At 42.5% G+C, this 18,989-nt stretch overlaps 1 protein-coding gene across 1 annotated transcript in view; it reads left to right on the plus strand.

Annotated features, from left to right (window-relative positions):
* The window catches only part of PHF21B (PHD finger protein 21B), a 121,592-nt gene extending 110,592 nt beyond the window's left edge, over positions 1-11,000 (plus strand). The window contains exons 9-13 of the mRNA XM_021529911.3: positions 3,447-3,469; positions 4,808-4,966; positions 5,530-5,605; positions 6,695-6,798; positions 8,776-11,000. Coding sequence (XP_021385586.1) covers positions 3,447-3,469; positions 4,808-4,966; positions 5,530-5,605; positions 6,695-6,798; positions 8,776-9,000 — 587 coding nt within the window. The 3' untranslated portion in view covers positions 9,001-11,000. The remainder of the gene's footprint in view (positions 1-3,446; positions 3,470-4,807; positions 4,967-5,529; positions 5,606-6,694; positions 6,799-8,775) is intronic.
* Positions 11,001-18,989: the final 7,989 nt, after the last annotated feature.

Here is an 18,989-nt window from a genome sequence, read left to right on the forward strand (position 1 = left end):
CAACCCCAAGTACTTAAAAAAAAATATTAAAAATTAATTGCTATTTTAGGCTTTTCATTTGCCTGTTTACACCAGCTTTAAGAAACTGCTCTCCATCCTCCAGCACCAGAAATGTCCCACAGCTTTTGCTTCAATAACAAGGGCTGAAAGCCAATCTTTCTGATTCCAAGAGGTAGAGTCATAAATCTAGACCTGATGACCTTCAAGATGCCTTCCAATCTTGTACTTATAAGAACTTGAAATCTGAAACTTAATACTAGATTGAGAATTAACAGCTTGAGAATTAACAGCTCAGAGGAGCCATTTGGAGATGCTGATGATTAGCTCATGGGAAGAAGGACATTTCAGGAAAACATGTGCAACACAGAGAAGACAAAGAGTTGGGACATGTGGGGTGAAACACAGAGAATGTTGAGTATAGTTTAATTCTTCAGACAAGACCCAGGTACTATTTTAAGGAAGAAAGTGAGAAACTTGTATTTCAGAAGAGGAAACAAAGCCAGTAAAGAAATTTGATTCTGTCCTTGCCCTTGTTTTGCCTTTCTACCATTTTCTCTACTGAGATGCATTAGAGGTAAGGGAAGAGAGACCTTTTTCTAAGTTAAATATTACTTCAGTGTTAGGAGCATTTGCAGAGGTAATTATAATTGAGACATGAAGTCTTGACAGTGTTTGCTTGATCTCACTGTCAAGTGGCATGTTTGGTGCTTGAGATTCACCTTTCTGCCTCTGCCTTGGCTTCCTGCACCACAGGAGCACCCACTGAAAGGCAGCAGTGCTTCTCTCTGCCTTCCAAATTTCACATGCCAGATACAGACACTTGGCCTATTTACCATATGCATTACTTTACTTACCTCATATGCATTTGGTGTCAGAGGACAGGAGAGGTTATTACAGTCAGCAGCTATGATGACATGCCTCTTAGCAGGAAGCCAGGCTCATGTGAGCCCCACTGGAAAGAATAGTATTTCTGTCTTAGTTTTATGTTCAAAATTAAAATTGTCATATATTGTTTGTGTTATCATAGCACTTGTTTTTCCCACGTAAACACGTGTGAGAAATCAGGACACAATGGCATTGTTAGCAATTTGTGCCTCCAGCCCCTTGGTGGGTTTAAGTTAGGTTTGGATATCTCTGACCTTCCTTTCATTATACGTTTCTCATTTTATTTGCAAGGAAGTAGGCAAGTGACAGGCATCTGCTGTTGCAGCTGTCTGTGAGCTTCCTGGAAATCAGCAGCCTCTCTCCTTAATCATTAATTCCTCTTTGAGTCCTGTATCTCTGGTTTTTCCAGAATCCAGAATATGTGCTGGAGTTCTGAATATTCTGAGAATGTTGAGATGGACTACTTTATAGCAGAATTCCCCACCTCTGCAAGGATTTTTTTGTTTTTCTGGATGCTGTGCAAGCACTGAGCAGAAGGCAGATGCTGTCCCAGACTGCTTGGCTCTGCAGTGATGCAGTGCAGAGATGGCTGGCCTTCTCTTATAAAGTGCCCCTTTAAAAATATTGTCTTCAGTTTAATTTCTCAGCAGCTAGAAGAGGGAAGTGGACATGTTTTAAGAAGTTTAAAACTTTGAAGCAAAAGTGAGCTGAAAAGACAAACAAACTAGAAAAAAAATCCCTATGATGTCCAGGGAACAACAGTCATTTCTGGAAACACAGAAGAAGACAATTCTTGTAATTTTTGATCAAAATGTTAATTGATCAGGATTGATTTAAATGAAAACGTCTTTTCTGAAATGAGGTCACATCCCCTGACATGTATCATTTGTACAAAAGATTCATCAATTATCAAGCCTCTGTTTATCTGAATAACATTGATATCCCCTGAGCAATCATTGTGTCATACAGCGGTGGACCTTTGTGTGTGTATTTTTGGATATGAAGTAACATCTACACATTTTATAAGCCTGTGATTATTTATGGACCAAAGTATACTAGAATTTTCGGGAAAAGCAGAGAAATTTATGGAAGAAAAAAAATCTGTCAAAGGCTGTTAAATATAAAAAATGCAGGTGCAAGCTCAGTGTTAGGGCAGCCCATAAGCTGCCAGCATCAGAAGGATGCTTCTGCATTTGCTCAGTGTTTGCCCTGCTCTTGCACTGGGTGCTGTTAGCAAAGGACAGGGATATTCAGCCTGTGGTCCAGCTTAGGTGAAGCTGTTTCTGTATCCTCGAGTTCCTCTTCCTGCATGTGTGTGAGGCCTGCTCACGTGTACATCTTCACTCGTGTGCACACATCAGTGTGTAAAACCCGTGTGTAACGGAGGGAGGGGACTGCCAGGTGGGTCTGATATGAGGGATCACAGTGAAACATCCCCACTCTGATCAGAGAGAGGCAGCTGAAGAAGGACAGGAGAGAAATATCAGTTTGGTTGCCTCCACTTTAATCCAAAGAAAGGCCTGTCCATTAAGTGTTTCTCACTTAATGTGCTCCAGCCCCTTGCAAGAACCCAAGCAAACAGCTGGGTCTGTGCCAGGGACATATTAGGCTGGATATCAGGGAAAGGTTCTTCCCCCAGAGGGTGCTGGGCACTGCCCAGGCTCCGCAGGGAATGGTCAGGTCCCAAGGCTGCCAGAGCTCCAGGAGACTTTGGAGAACATTCTCAGGCACAGGGTGGGATTGCTGTGTCTGTGCAGGGCCAGGCGCTGGGCTCAGTGATCCTGATGGGACCTTCCAGCTCAGGATATTCTGTGATTCTATGAAATCAGCAGCAGAAATTGCAACACACTGTGCCGTTTCCATAAAGCTCTTAATTTTTTCTGTCTTTTTATTTTTGGACCAAAATGTGTTGAATTCCATTTTTTTTTTTTTTTTTTTTTTTTTTTTTTTTTTTTTTTTGTGGAAGGCTTGGCTCTCTATCCAGTGAGCTCTATTGGTTCTTGTTCATACCAGGTTGAATACAATCAGTACAGATTCAGTTCATCCAAAGGTCCCTGGTGTTCTGGGTAGTTTGATGAGAAGGACTTGGTGATGCCATCAGGCTCACTCCTACAGGAGCTATTTTGTCCAGGAATCAGCTCAACATTTAAATCTGTTTAATGTTTAATCTGTGTATAGTTGGAGGCACCTATTTCATGCTCCACTTTGCTGGTTCAGGGCCAGCCTTTTCAGCACCCAACATGCTGTGGTCCTTCAGGAGGACTTTTTGACTACTGGCACGTAGAGAGGAGCTCTGCATGAAAATTTCTGAAAATTTCAAATACTATGATGTTGTAGCATCAGACCTTTGGACATGGTGTTCCTGCAATGCACATTTTTAAATCTCAAATGCTAATTTCACTGCTTGCTGTTACATTCTTTACTGCCTGCATTAATTTTGGCAATGTCCTGATCTCCTATGCCACATCTTGATTAAAATTACTCCCACAGCTGAGAACTAGCAACTGCTGCAGCAATGTATTTTCCACTGATCTGTTTTCTGCCCTTCTTTTACATGCTAGCAAATGAGGATTCATTCTGGAAGGTATGTGTGGCAAAGTTTGTGTATTAGCAGGTATCTTTCTCATCACTGTACATTCAGTGCTTGCTTCTGATTATTGTAGTCGCTCTCAAGGTACCCAATTGCAGTATTCTCTTCTCCCACTTAACTAAATCTTTGAGTTCCTAAGCCAGAATTTTAAAGAGATGAACTCTTAGGCTTTCACATGCAAGGCTTGAGTTTAGTCCCCTTGTTGACTCCACTGATTAAGAAATTGCTAGTCCAGATTTATGAGTTTAGTGAAAATTTGATAAGAAAAATGAGTAACCATTCTAGTTTGTAAAGATTAAATCTCTTTATATTGCAGTTGAAATTAAGATTATTTGAGCAGGTAGTTTATAAAGAGTAATATTTTGGAGAGTGAATTTTTTGACAGAACTGGTTTAGAATTCAAGATACAAGCTTAACTAAAACTGCTGTGAAACTTTTTAATTACTATTCCAAAAAATGAAAGCATGCTTTTGGAATTAAAAAACACCATAAAATTACTATTCTGCTTCCTAGAAAAGCAGTAGGAATTTTTTTTTTGGTAATGATTCACAAGGCATGAGAGTATGAGAATCAGTGTCTCCTTTATTAAAAGGAGTAATTAATGTTGCCACTGGATTAGCATAGCAATTGACATAGCATGACATTGCAACTTTGCTAATGAGTCTTAGTTCGTGTTGTGTATTGCTTCAGACAAAGCACTAATCAGTCTTGTTGGAGAAAGGTTGTCAGAGCAAGTCTGAGCAGAGAACAGTTAGTGCCAGGGAGAAAGAGGCCAGAGGATTTCACAAAAGAGGGTATATAGCCCAAGCATATATATATATATATATATGCTCCAGCCTCCTGTTTCCCCAGCTGCCCTTTGAGGCAATGGGAATGCAACTTGGAACTGTGCATCTTCCCCAGAACCCTTTTGTTGCTGCTTCCTTCTGCTTTGGGCATGACAGACAAGTGATCCCCACATTTACTCTGATGCAGGACAGAGCCGTGCACAGGGATACATGTGTTGTGGTAGCACACTGGCAAAGAAAACAAAGAAAAAGGTGAAATAATTCCAATATCACAATCTGGCTATGTTAGTCAGCTCTCTCCTGTGTTTGATTAGCTGGGTTTTATGTTTCTGTTTCAACTTACGTAACTTGCTTCTGGGTCATTTGTTGTTTGCATTTTTGCTCTCATCTATCTATTATTTCTGTCTTCTGTGTCTGTCAGGGTCCTTTTGACAATTAGATTTCGTGTTTGAAGGAGCCTGTCTGCTGCAGGAGAGGCTTTGAATGCTGTGTAGAGAGAAGTTCTCAGTGGACTGACTTTACCCAGGGCACCCTTCTCTTGCAGAACGAGATCCAGCACGATGAGCACTGCGCCGCCTGCAAGCGTGGAGTGAACTTGCAGCCCTGTGGCACATGTCCCAGAGCATATCACCTCAACTGCTTGGACCCACCCCTCAAAACTGCCCCCAAAGGGCTCTGGGTCTGCCCAAAGTGCCAACAGAAGGTAAGCCACATGCAGCACGGTATATCAAGAAGGGAAAACAGGAGGCGCCTCAGATCTGTGTGCCCCTAAACAAATCTAACCTATGGTCATAGCTCACTGGACTACGTCAGATAAAGAAGTACTGAGAGGCTTTAGTGAAGTTTGCAGTATTTATTTCTGGTATTTTTCACCATCCTAGAGTTAGAACATACAGGGAGTGCTGCAGCTTGCCTGTAATTGCTAAGAATTGTCTTTAAATGTCTCTTCAGTTTCTTCAGCTCCTTTGTTTTCAGTAACAACACCAGCATGTAGCCAGACAAAAGAATGTAAATCTTAGAGAAGAGGGAGGCAGTGTCAGAAGAAGACACTGTTTGCACAAGTAAGAAAAAAAATATTAAAACACTAAAGTGTCACTAAAGTGTAGAATCTGTGCCTTAGGGTTTCTTGTGCTTAGCCTCGAGATCACTTCTATGTTCTGAGACAAGGACCCAAGTTCTGGTCCTGCCAAACTGTAAGGCTGGAGCAAACATTAATGGGTGTTATTTATTTGAATCCTAACCATTTATTGTTTCCTGGGCTTATAGGTTTTAAAGAAAGATGACAATGTGCCATGGACTGGAACTCTGGCTATTGTTCACTCCTATGTTACTCATAAAACAGGTAGGGATTAACTCAGTCACTCACAAGGGATTTCTCTGCTCATGATAGCAGTGCTACTTGAGTCCTTAGCTGAAATATCAAAGTAGTGTTATAAGGTCTGATGGTGTAGGTCATAGGGCCATAAGTGGCTGGGGATGGCAGACTTTTCCTGTCCCCTTTCCCTAGGTCTGCTCCTTTGCTGTCCTCCCTCTGTAAGGAAGCTGAGAATGATTTCTCAGGAATTTCACTCTTCTGGAGGAAGCTGGCATCAAAGTGGTACCTTCCCTGGAACAGTGCTGAAAACAGGATTACGAGGCAGAGTCAGGCTAAGCAGAGCCATGTAATTGGGTGTGAACACAGTGCCAGGCTGGTGTCCCTGGCCCCACAGCAATAGCAGCTTTTAATTCTTTCAGTCTTCTGTGGTATGGCAGCCACTTGAGTCGTGTGCTGTGTGACAGCTGTGCACTGAGCATTATTCTTTTTTAATTCCCTGTTGCACTCTTACAATAGGCTGTTGGGGGCATTGGATCATATTTGTAAGGACCTTTATGCAGGTCTGGCACACTTATAATTGTGCTTTTCTGCCAGGGTCACTAGCTATTGCCATTCCAAGGGGCTGACCTCTTCCTAAATACCACGCACCTCTTTCTTGGAGACTTCCAGGATTACATGTAGTCTAAGGATTAATTATAATTCACCTTAAAGGTGCATGTACCTTTTGGGTTGTCCTCCTGTGTGCTAACCGTTGACACAGACACATACATAGAATCCCAGAACCATTTAGTTTGGAAAAGACCTCCAGGTTCATCGAGTCCAACCTGTAACTGATCCCACCTTGTCAACTGGCCTAGAACACTGAGTGCCATGTCCAGTTGCTCCATGGACACCTCCAGGGATGAGGACTCCACCACCTCCCCAGGCAGCCCCTTCCAATGCCTGGCCACCCTTTTAGTGAAGAAATGCCTGCAAGCAGAAACTCCAGATTTCTTTGTCTGTGCCTGCTGACAAAAGGCTAAACTCACCATGCAAAATACCTGCTTCAGCTTTCTGTCCTCAAGTGCACAGTACATCCTTTTCTTAACCTCTGCATCCTTGTTTATTGTTCCACAGTCAAAGAAGAAGAGAAACGAAAGTTACTAAAGAGAAGCAGTGAACTGAAGAGTGAGCATAGACAATTAGAAGAAAAAGATCGACTTCTCAACAGTGCAGTGAAGGTAGGACACCTGATGAGGACACAGAGTCTCCTGAAGAGATGTTCATAAAGAATTTAAGCCCAAAAAATGGTATTTTGTGGCTAGAAAATAATTCAAGCTCCCAAGCAATAGATTTTCAAGTGTGAATGTGTTTCCCTCTAAGGAAGTATGTGTGCATTTTCTTTATGCACGAAATTAAGCCACTCTGGCAGGCAGAGGAGGAGAAATCACTTGCATTTCTGTGGCAAAACACACCCAAACAAAACTCCACAAATAGCCATGGCTGCCTTCCTTGTAGTTGCATCCACAGCTCTGAGGTACCCAATGACTTCAAGGTACTTCCATCCTCTAGGTGAAAAGTTTAGTCACAAGCATGTCATCTGGGGCTCCCTCCATCCTGAGAAGCAGGTGTCAGTTTGTGTGGCAGCCCCAATAAATATTTGATATTACCTTACCCTGGAAAAACCCAAGTGGCAGCTTCAGGGAGTGACTGCTTGTTTTACCATTCCAGTTATCCAGAGGAGGCATGTTAAAACATTTATCACGTAAAACAGAGTGGAAGGAAAAGAAGTAACTTCATAAAAGACATTGCTGTATATTCCCTGTACATGTGTATAGCACTAATGGAACCACATGTGTATGTAATAGGTAGGAGAGTGCAGTGGGCTGAGGAATTTGGGAAAACAAAAGCCATCAGCTCTCAGGTGTGTGTCATGGCTGTCAAAATCACTAAGATTTCTACCTAAGTAGAATCAGGTTCTTCCAGTGGGCAACACTGTCTTATTTAAATGGTAATATCAGCCAATGATTATATGTATTGGAAATGTATCCACTTGAAAAAAGAAAATAAATTAAAGGTGTCCCACACAGAGCAATTCCATTCTGACATTTTAACAGAGATTTATATGAAAAAGAACAGTCATACACCCCACAGCTGCAATGGTAAAAACAGAACATAATTTAGCTTTCACCTGAAATCGCATCTCTCTAAACCAACCTCCCAGCAGCTCCACGCAGTTGCTTTCTGAACAAGTTGATTTTCAAGTGAGCAATTCCCAATTTCCCAGTTCTGGAGAATCCTCAGCCCTGGGCAATCTGGGCCATAGCCAAAGAGAAGCAATCTGCAGCCAAGTAATGGGTTTGGTCAGAATCCTGGGTGCCCTGGGAGACAGGAAAAGGTCTCAGGTTTTAGAGGCTGCTGTCCCCTTTCACCTTGCAGACAGGCTCAGGTTTGGGTCTGTCCCTCACTGAGGAATGGGGTGCTGGATGCAGCAGTCCATAGGTGGGGAGGGAAAGGAGGATTGCTGATTCTTCCTACCCCTTCTCAGAGAAATAGAGGATTTGGGATGCCTTTGTTTAGCTCCTACTCTCGTGCCCATTTGCATGGAGGTTTTTATTTCAAGAGAGCACAGGGAGAAATTTGGCCACCCTCAGGGATGGAAGCTTCCTTGTGAATGCTCTGATGTAACAGTTGCATCTTGGAGCAAAGTTTTCTGCTGGAAAAATATTGGTATCATGTTGAGTGAGATTGATGTGTCTTCACAGTGCCTATTCCCTGAAATGTGTGGCACGTATGAAATGCAGCCTGGTGAGGTTCACCAGCCAGACATTTATCAGGGTCCTTTGGTAAGAGTGAAAGACCTGAGTGGCACCCTCTGTATTTTCAGTAACACAGCTGTTGGGCTCCTGTGCCTGGCATCTCTGTGGCATGCAGAAGGTGTTCCTGCCAGGCTGTCTAGAGGATGGAGTTGGAAACATCCTCCAAAAGCATTTCACCTGGGAAGAGTATTGTTCCCCTCAGACAGCTGCTGCGACGTGTGCAGCGCTGCCGATTACTCCATTTGTTAAGCTGTGGTTTTGCTTTCCCCAAAGGAGAACATACTTCATGTGAGCACAATGAGCACCCAAGGAACCAAAGGATGTTTGGAGAGGTGTTTGACACCACTTTGAATGTATTCTCAGTCTTTCCTTCTCTCTCCTCTTCCCTTTATTCGACAGAAATGCTTAGAGTTAAAAACCAGCCTGATGGCCCAGCAGAAAGGGACTCAGTCGTCACTGGAACGCCTCAAAGCCCTCATTAGACTGATACAGAGCGAGCAGATGATTCAGGTTACCATGACCACCACCACCACCACCTCCCTGCTGGCCATCCCCTGGATCAAGCCCTCGGCTGCCTCCGCTGCCGTGCACAAAGCCTTGCAGCCCTCCCAGGGCAACAACTGACAGGAGCTGGCCATGAAAGCCCTGGGGACAGCGAGGAGAAGCACACGAGCAGGGAGAGCTGGAGCACAGGCCAGGAGCAGCACTCCCAGTTTTGGTACAGCTGGACACTCGCAGCCCGCTCTGCGGGTCACCGTGGCAGCACGTCCCCACGGGGCGGGTCCTGCCGCGCTTTTGTGTTTGCCAAGACCTTCAGTGCTTATGAAATTTGCTTTGTTGTGTTGGCCTTAATGTGTTTATGGCTGAGGATGAGCTGGAAAAGCGTGGCTGGTAGAGGAGGCAGGATAGCCTTTTGTGGTGGCAGACGGGAGAGGAGTAGGGAGGTATTAGAGAAGTAGTTGGGCTGAAAGCTACGTGTGTGGGTGAGAGAACCAGAAACTGAGCTACTAGCACTTGACGTGGATTCCAGAGGAACAAATCCGGCCCCATTGATTCAGGTGACCTGGATATGGGGTCTTGGTGACCAGAACAGCAACGTGGACACTCACAGAGCCTTGGAAACAAAAGATCTTTTTCTTTTTCCATATTATTAGACTTGAGAATTGCAGATATTTAAATAAAGAAACTGTATGAAGTTAGCATTTCTAGTCAAATATTGAAGTATTTTCATGCTGATGCATCTGTATATGCGTTTCAAAATATTTTAAAAATACTACTGTAAAACTCCTTTTGCAGGTCCTTTTTACTTATTTTACTATCAGTGTATTTTTCTCATGGAATTTTTGTGCAAGGTTTAGCATCAACCATAACAGTGGATATCTTTGAAAGTTTGGGTATAATTTTTTAAAGACAGTGGTTTTCTGTCTTTTTGTTCATTTTAGATTATTTTTTAAACAAACAAAAAAGCAAATAAATATTCTGGGTTTTGTTTCTTGTCAGTACAGATAATATGCCAAAAAAAAAAAAACTTTTTGTACTGCATTTTTAAAGATATGCAACATGATTTTTTTTGTTGTTGTTTTGTTTAGTGTTTTTTGGTTTTGGGTTTTTTTTTTTGGTTGTGGGATTTTTTTGGTTGGTTGGTGGGTTTTTTGGTTGGTTGGTGGGTTGATTGGGGTTTTTTGTAGAAATATCTGCTGAAATGGTACAGGGAAAAAAAAAAAAACTGCCTCAAGGTGTTGTTTCTCAATCTGGAGACTCAAAACTTCTGGGGGAGGACAGGACACAGAAAATCAAAAAAGTTTGGGAGGGTTTTATTTTTGGAAACTCGATTCCTTGGTAACATTTTGTTGGATTTTAGCATATTTAGGACGTGTTAAGTGTTAGCCTGAGAAAATTCCAGTGCACCTGCCTGTTTACTAGCTGGTCTTCCTGATTCTGCAGGGCTGCCTGGGCAGGTGGGGGTGGACACCCCCTTTTTCCCAGCTCACACCCTCCGTGCCATTGTCGCTGTCCTTACGAGTTCTCCATCAATTAGCACAACTCATGGAAAGCCACCAGAGCAGGACACAAGGCTGGTCTCTCTCATCAGCATATTACATGGTGCCGAACAGCCTTTTTTGGTTTTAATTTTAAAAAGTAAACACGTTGAGGCACTGGGCTTTTTCTGTTGCCCAGAAAGCACGTGGTCCCTTCAACCATTTTCACAACTCCGGGAGAAACTGTGCAGTACTATACAAATCTATTTTAATACACAACACTCAATTGAACAAGATTTTTATATTCTTTTACTGATGAATAGAGTGAACTAAGTAAAACACAGTTGTTATACATTGGTTAATGTATGCAATTATGCATTCTGAGTGGCTTGCAATGTAGATGTTTTCAGGTTTCATAATTTTTTTTTCCTTCTCAGACAAATAAAAAATAAAGGAAAAGCGTAGAAGATTGAATATGTGAAGAATTTCTGAAAAAATGTCTTCAACTGTTAAAAGTAGTTATTTTGAAAAGGGGGCTGTCCAGTGGATAGTGTGCATAGAAAAAAAAGAAGTGTTTGTCTTAAATATGCCAATGTAGTTTTACTTCTTTATGATGCATTAAACTTGACTGACAATTTCCTGGCAGTGTTGTGGTGGTCTCTGCTGCCCAAGGCCTGTTGAGGGACCCCCTCCCTGGCCAGACTCTCTCGTGGGGGTGAGGAGGGGGAAAGAAACTGGTGCTGATTTCCCCACCACTTTGCTCCATTTTCAAACTTAGGCCCTGCAAGAAGGAGTACAATACTTTCTGCTTGCTTTCTGTCAGAAAGGTGGCCTCTTCCATCAGGCCACCGTGTCTCCCAGGCAGAGGCACCCTGTCCAGTGCCTTGCTTAGCTTCCCACCTATTGGAATAATTGCTGATCCACCAGACCCCTGGGCTCTCCTTTCACACCTGCACTCCCAGGTGCTCTTCAAATGTGTGCTGACCCTATTTCATAAAGTAGTTTAAAGATCACTTTATAACAGCAGTAAAGAAACAGGGAGAGAGGATCCTAATGGGGATTGACTGGTTTCTGGCTGGTAAAAGGGATGGAACTTCTTTCCAATAAAATTAATCAAATTAAAGCAGTCGCAGCTGCATAAAGCCTGCCACAGTGGCTAGTGCTTATGCAGAGCAGAAACAGGATGGGGGTTTTCTTGTCAGGGGTAGGGAAAAGGGTATTTATTTTTGTCTGGGAGTGTCTTGCCTTGTCTTCACCTCCTGGCAGTATTATCATTTCACTTCAGGCTGCAATAGGCAAGCAAACTTAGCACCACTCCTGCTTCCCCTACAGCTCAGCTGCCCTCTCCTCCCTCCCAGCCCCTGCTACATGGAAGGCAGGCTGATTTTTCCTAGCACTGCTTCCAGTATTAGAAGACACCTTTCCTCCTTGCCAGAAAATTCTGCAAATCACGTTGTCATCATCATCATCATCATCATCTGTCTGCCACCACCCTAACCTTTAAACTCAGTGCTGTGCTGACAGACCAGCCATTTACAGAGCTCTGCATGCTGCCTTGATAATTAATGCAGGTGAAAGAGAGTGCAGCCTTTAATCTTTGATAGTATTTTAAATTGGGATTTTGGTGGAGATTTGCAGGGGTTAGCCTCCGTGTTTCTTTCTGTGGTACAGGCATTTTCTTTGAAAAGAATCAGGAGCTGCAGGGTTCCCAGCCTCCCTTCCCAAGTGAAAGTTATTTTCACAGCTGTGCCAGACTTCACAGCTTCAGGGCTCTTTATTTCACTATGACAGACTGTTTTCTGTGCACAGGACTTTTTCACATGCCTAAGTTATCTTGCAGAGGATCTGCTCTGCAAACAGCCATTTGAATGAAGCCTGTTTCCTCCAAGGCTTTTTTGTATCTTTGTATTTGCACCTCTTCAAATGCAATTTCACCTGTTCTTCCTGTCCACTGTCTCTTGTCCCTCAGAAAAGAGAGGGAAAGAAACAATTGTCTCTGTTGGGAAGTAACACAGAGCAATGAGCAGTTTTTGTGTCAGGATCTCGGGTGTCTTGAGGATTCATATTCTTTAGCAGGAGAAGCCACTAGGACCCAAACACTCAGAAATCAGGAAGAAAAGTCAAGATCATTCAAATTTTTTTTTTAGTATTTAATTTACAATCAAAGCAGCCATTTTTGCAAGATGTTGCAAGATGATTTCACAATAACATCAGTCCAGCAAGCAGCTTCTTTCATGGCAAACTTCTGTGTAAGGATGGCAACACAAACTATAGCAGCCTGATCAGGAGTTAATTCCACATGCCAAGCTGTTATCTGGTGGTTTGATGGCCTATTAGGATCACTTAAACTTTAAGAAGAATTCATTATAGACTGACAAATACTTTTTCTTCTGTGTTCTGCATATCATCTGTAGCTGGAAAGAAAGTCATTATGCTGAAATGAGTGGCAATAGGCACATCAGATACAACTCTACTCACCTTAATCAGGTTTATCCAACTGCAGCCTATTTTGCTTGGAAAATAAAAGCTGGCTTCTGAGATCAATCACTAGCAACTGACTGATGCAAACAGAAAATGCCACACTCCCCTGCTGTAAGCCACTTTAAAGTTCACCATTGTGAAGATCATTAAAGCAAGAGTTGGGATTTTTTCCCCCCTTAAAAAAGCAAACAAAAACTAAATTGTCATGACAGAAAAAAGTAGTTCAAGCTTGCTATCATACATTCTTGCCAGGGAGAAGGAAAAACAAACAAACAAAAAAAGATACCACTGCCCTTTGAATTTCTTATTTGCATTTGTGCTGGCAAATTGCAGGTGATTCTTTGCTGTTTAAATGCAGCAGAAATACTGCATTCCAACCTTTGATTGAGCAGTTACCACAGCAATTTTAATTCACTTTTGCATTTCATCTTTGGGCTTAAAAAGCTGCAATTATTCCCCTTTCCCCTCAATATTCACGCTAGAAACACAATGCTGACTGGCAGTCCAGTTGCAGTTGACACTCCTGTTTGCTTGGCCATGGAAATATTGTCTCAGTTAAAACTCCAAGGAGAATTAAGAAGGGGTGACATTAGAAATAAATTCACAAAGTAGTGAATGGAGAAAAATGAAATTCTGGTGTAGATATTATGTTGTGGTTTAAAGTGCACTTGCATCACTAAAGAATTTTCTAATGGTTTGAAACTGGATCATAAAAAAATACGTGCTGAGCCATTGACTATGTGTTTTATTCTTCTTACCTTCCTCCGTTACATCACAATTGAAAAAAAAAAACAAATCCTAAATCCCACCCACACAGATGGGTCACCTCATTTGGGGGCTCATGCATCTGACCTTGCTGAGCTCTGGGAGGCTTCAGGCTGATGGAAATGGCTGATTCCAAGGACTTCTCACACAATTTCCTTTTGAAATTCCTTTTTTAGCCAACTGTGACGGACAAAAACCCTCTAACAGTTTAAAGTTAATGTTGCTCTGGGTGTGTGTATCACCTATTTCACTTTATTTGGCTCAGGCTGGAGCCAAGATGTGAGTCCTGGCAGTGCCAGTGACCTGCTGGATGCCTGTCAGGTGTCTCCCCTGTGCTGGAGTAGCAACTAAAAATTGCAGCTTAATGAAGAACTGAAAGACACGCGTAAAGGACTTAAACAATGATGAAACAAACAAAAAAAAAATATATCAAAGCTTTTAATTTCACTTTAAGCACTTTACTTTCACCCTCAGAAATTCTTATCAAAGCCAGGCAGATGTCACTGCCTCCAGGGGTCTCAAGTCAGAGCTTCCCGATTTGAATTGACTCCACAAATTTGCCTTCAACACCACAGAGCAACGACGTAATAACAGCAGCAGGTTTTGCTGTGCTGAAATTTAATAGCACTGCAGAGCTGAGTGCTTTCCAGTATCCATTAGGCACTGTACAATTGTAAATGCAAATAAATCCCTGCACAAATGCCACCATGCTTCTGCATACTGGTAAGATGAATGACTATTAGGTTACACAAACATTTATTTCCATGGCAAAATACTAGCACAAACCTTCAATTTTGGGCTCTGTACTAGTCAGGAGAGGGTTTACAAAGCTTATAAATAAATTGTGCTCCCAGTCCCACCAAGCCATGGGGTGGGCAGAACTGTTGTGGAGCTCAGCCTGTGTGAGTCTCCCTTCTCCCCAGATAAAGGTGGGGATCGCTGGGCTTTCATGTCAGGTGCTTTGTCTGGTTTTCTTTATCACCTCTCTGGCCATCAAATTGCTTTCAGTCCACTTAATGAGTGACACAAGTCATTAGTTCATTGGAAATAGCATTGGAAATAGCTGGGAGCAGGGCACAGCCCACAGGGTGGGAGACCTTCTACCATCAGAGCTGCCAGGAGCCAGGATGCAGCACAGGCTGCTGTGCTCCTGCATTTTGGAAGGTGAGGCAGCACAGGGCAGTGCTGGGATCATTCCTCAGTTGCCAGCAGAGGTCAGGTGAGTTGTTGATGCTGACAGAGCCACACACTGCCAGCCTAAAAGGGCAGCTTGGGAAGACTTTGTCACTGAGCTCAGCTAACAGCCTAGGAAAAGAAATTGTACTCTAAATCTTCTTGGAAAGAAGAAAACAACATCCCATGTGTTATGGCCTAACAATAATTCTGGTGATGCCACAGAAGTGCTTCTTCAAAGAAAACAGTGCAGAACTGCTAGCCCAGCTGGAGGGGTACAAAGCACCCAGCTGTGCATTGCAGGAGATCACAAGGAGATCACCAACATTCCATACACTGAAATGGCTTTCCAGGATGTGCGTGGAGAGAGACAAAAATCGAACTCTTCAGATTGTGCAAATGACTATTACTGCACCAGGAAAGGCACAAAACCCTTCACACCCCAGCTGTGTGGATTGAGTATAGGATTCACACACATTTCACAGTCACACTTTGGACTTTGATGGGGTGCTCCTGCTCAAAACAAGGCATGTTTGCTTCTGACTTCTCTTTGTAATTAAAAACCTCTTCAAAATGCACAGGCTGTGTACAGGAACACTACAGACCAGTAGAGGTTTAGCTGAACGTGAGTTTCTCCCATCAAAAATTCCAGGTCCTCGCAGTAAATCTCCCTCACCTTCTTCATCCATGATCCAACATCCCCATGGCCTCTCAAAAAGTGAGAATGCTGCTAAACCTACATTTTCCACAGCTGGGAATACAAACTAGTCAGGAAACACAATGGGGGATGTGTGATTGTACCATCAATCCCATTAGAAGTTCAGCTTGCTACCTAAGTATACATGCAAATAAAATATCTCCTCATGGGTGGATTAATATATGAAAGTTTAGAAGGCTCTGAGAGATTCTGTGATGAATGCTGCTCAAGAATTGCAGCACACCCAGACAGATCTAAGCACATGTAAGTGATATTCATTTGAGGAAGTTTTTTTGTAAGAACTGCAAAGGGCCCCCTTGGTTAATGACATCTTTCAATCTTATGTTTCTTCATAGATTCAGGGTAGAAATATATTCCCTTTCCCTTTTGGTGCTTGTTGCTACAGGTGTCCTGATTATCAGACTAATCATGGGACCAATTTTCAATTCCTAGCAGCTCAGTAAACTAAAATGCTTAGGCAATTTATTCTCTATATATCGTCAGCTAGGTAACACTTGGTTTCTCATTTCATGACTGCATTTTATTGTTTTCAACTGAAATCCAGCATGTGTGTTTTCAACAGATTATCTCCACAATCACTTTCTTTTTGCTATGGAAATTATCTGAAAATTGTCCTTTGATATGAGAGAAGAGTTCACAAGGCCACACTGTACAAGAGATTGAATCGTGCAATTATCATCTGTAAAGAGAAACTGTTATCAAAGTAACTGCAGGGGACTCCTCTTAGAGGCAGGAAATTTGAAACATAGATTTCTCTAACATGAAATTCACTCCAAACCCTTCTGAATAATTCATGTGAGCTGATTTAATGCCATAGTTAAGGCTGGCCCTGAGGACGGAGATGGGGGTGGGGGTTGGAGGGTTTCACCAGCTCCTCTAGGGCTGGGGGGCAGAGCTGGGGTCTCATCACTAGGATTTGTACCCAGGTGCCTTTAGTTTGGAAGAGCCCATTCATCCCCTGTGGTCAGCAGCCCTGCAGGGAAGGGCTGGGGTAGAGGCAGCCCCTGGCTGTTTGTGCCCAGCCTGGCGAAGGAAGGCACAGGGGGCAGGAGCCCCGGGCCCCCATCCCTCTGTGCCAGCAGAGCTGCTGGCAGTCAGCACCAGGGCTGCTGGTGCTCCCATGAGCCGGCTGGGATAACAGCTATTATCTGTTCTTCAGAGAGAAAAGGTACCCTGACATGAGAGAGCACCATTTTGGTCTTCATCCACTAAATGAGAGGAGCTGTTAATTGCTAGGTAATGGTAATTCACAAAGCAGCAAGAGGAAGGCCTGGTGGTCATCGTGTGCCCAATACTGAGAGAGAGAGTCTGGTCTTAGTATCATCTCAAGTGTCCACAGACAGGTAAATCAGCTGGAGGGATGCTTTCAGCCTGTACTTCTCCTTTTTAGAAGTAAAGGGGTCAGGGACAATTATGTCCTGGCAAATGCCTGTTGTCTCTCAGCCTAGGATGAGTGGGAGAACTAAATCTCTGTGGGAGCCCCTACCTACCCCTGGGGACATTTTGGGCAAAGCTGACTTCCATGAACTGAGGATTTCAACCCGCAGGGCTGTGGTCTGGTAGGGTGCTAAAGCTCCAGGACTCCCATTCCCATTATGCAACACAGCCTGCAGACCAAATGCCATTTGGTGCCGGCTGGGTTTTTAAATCAGAGCATGAGGAAATAGAAAACAACCTTTAGGTTGTTTCTAGAGGATTTACCTGTATTTAATCCCAAGAAAGTTTTCCAATGCCAGGTGCTCCTTTATTTTTTTACAGACAGTGAAACTAACACGTATGCATTTTGACCAAAGTCGGAGGGTGGCAAAATATTGTGGTTTTGTTAATTCCCAGAGGCCAAATTCCTCCTCTATCAAAACAGGGTGCTGATGTAGAGAATGAAGTTGCTGAGCAATGCTGAACATAAGAATGTTTGAGTTTGAATGCAGCTAGGTGGGCTAGGAGGTTCTCACACAGATGTAAAGCTGGTGAGTTGCAATACAGAGCTATGACAGTTTTGTCCTTGGCAATCTCATCGTGCTGAAAAGTCCTGAATTCTTGTTAATTATTCTCTGTGTAATATGCCAGGTTTTATATTTAAATGGGAGTCACGGGTGGTTATTACTTACAGATACTCAAAAGCCACATGTTGTCTTTATGACACTTGAGGGATGGGAGAAAAGATGCAGCTGTGCCATCAGAAGCTGGTCCTAACCCAGGTTATTTTAAAGCCTCTAGTTTTCAAATTTTATCACTGCCTAATGCTGTAGATGACACCTACTGGGCAAACGAAGTCCTGGCACACCCGGCATTCCTCAGCCTCCTGGATATTTGGCTATTTCCTGAGACAAGAGCAAATCCTCTTCACCCTCTGCGACAGGATTTTGTTGCACTCTTCACACGGGCTGGCAATTTCCAAATGCCAAGAGGAAGGACAGGAGCACAAGTCCCCACGTCACTAAAACTCGTGGCATAAAAAGTGCTTGTGTTTGCAGAGGAGAAATAATAGTCTCCTCCTGAGACTATTATTTCTGCTGCAATCTGAATATTCCCTCTGTTTCATTTGCCCTGTACAGAAGCAGGAAGGCCAGAGCATTAGGGAAAACACCTTTTTTAACGCTGGCTAATTCTTTTGCCCTACAGGCAAATATGATGATAATTTGTTTAATGCGTGTCATTGCCAAACAATGTTAAACAAGTTAAAGCTAAACAGTAGCTTGTTGGAGCCCATCAAACACAAGCAATATCCACAGCATAGTTAGAAAGAAAACACTGAAAATTCTCCCTTTATGCTGGCCAATAATTCACATTGGGACTAATAACAGACTTTCAATGTGTAAGAATATTAGGTATATTATCCAAGCTGTTGTTTCTTCTAAAGAAATTTGAAATTTCTATCAACTCAATCTGCAAAAGCAATGAAGTCCAAACATTGGGGTACTCAAAGTTAGTCTATATTCTGTATTATGCGCTCACCAATATAACTCCACTGATTAAAATTTCAAGAATTTGGAGGAAAATTCCAAGAAATTAGAGGATTGTTTATCCTCATTTGAATTTGTAAGAAAAAACTTTGACACATTTTGCATGTGCAGCTACAGTAATTAACTGCATATATTTAGTATTTGGGAGCATTATTAGTTAGCCATCTGCACAATTCAAATTACACAGGGAACATTTTATTCTTCATGGTACTTGTCAACCTGATGTGCCACAACTGCCCACACCTCTTTGTGTAAAAGAAGATATTTAAGTATATGGAAAAATAGTTCAAAAGCATTTGTATCTTAGAAATTAATTCCATATTTATAAACTTTATTGGGTAATTCCTAATAAACTTGTAAGTCAAATAAAGAGTAGAAAATAAAAAACATAAAATATAAAAATATGTACATTCAGGAGTGGTCCAGAAATTACCTCTGCCCATGCAGAAAATAATGTCACATAATAAAGTCTCCAGGTCTGCAAAGAAATGACAGACTGGCATGTAGTGTCACGGGTTTTGTTAACTTTTTTTT

This window comes from Lonchura striata, chromosome 5, assembly GCF_046129695.1.
Source record: "Lonchura striata isolate bLonStr1 chromosome 5, bLonStr1.mat, whole genome shotgun sequence".
NCBI lineage: Eukaryota > Metazoa > Chordata > Aves > Passeriformes > Estrildidae > Lonchura > Lonchura striata.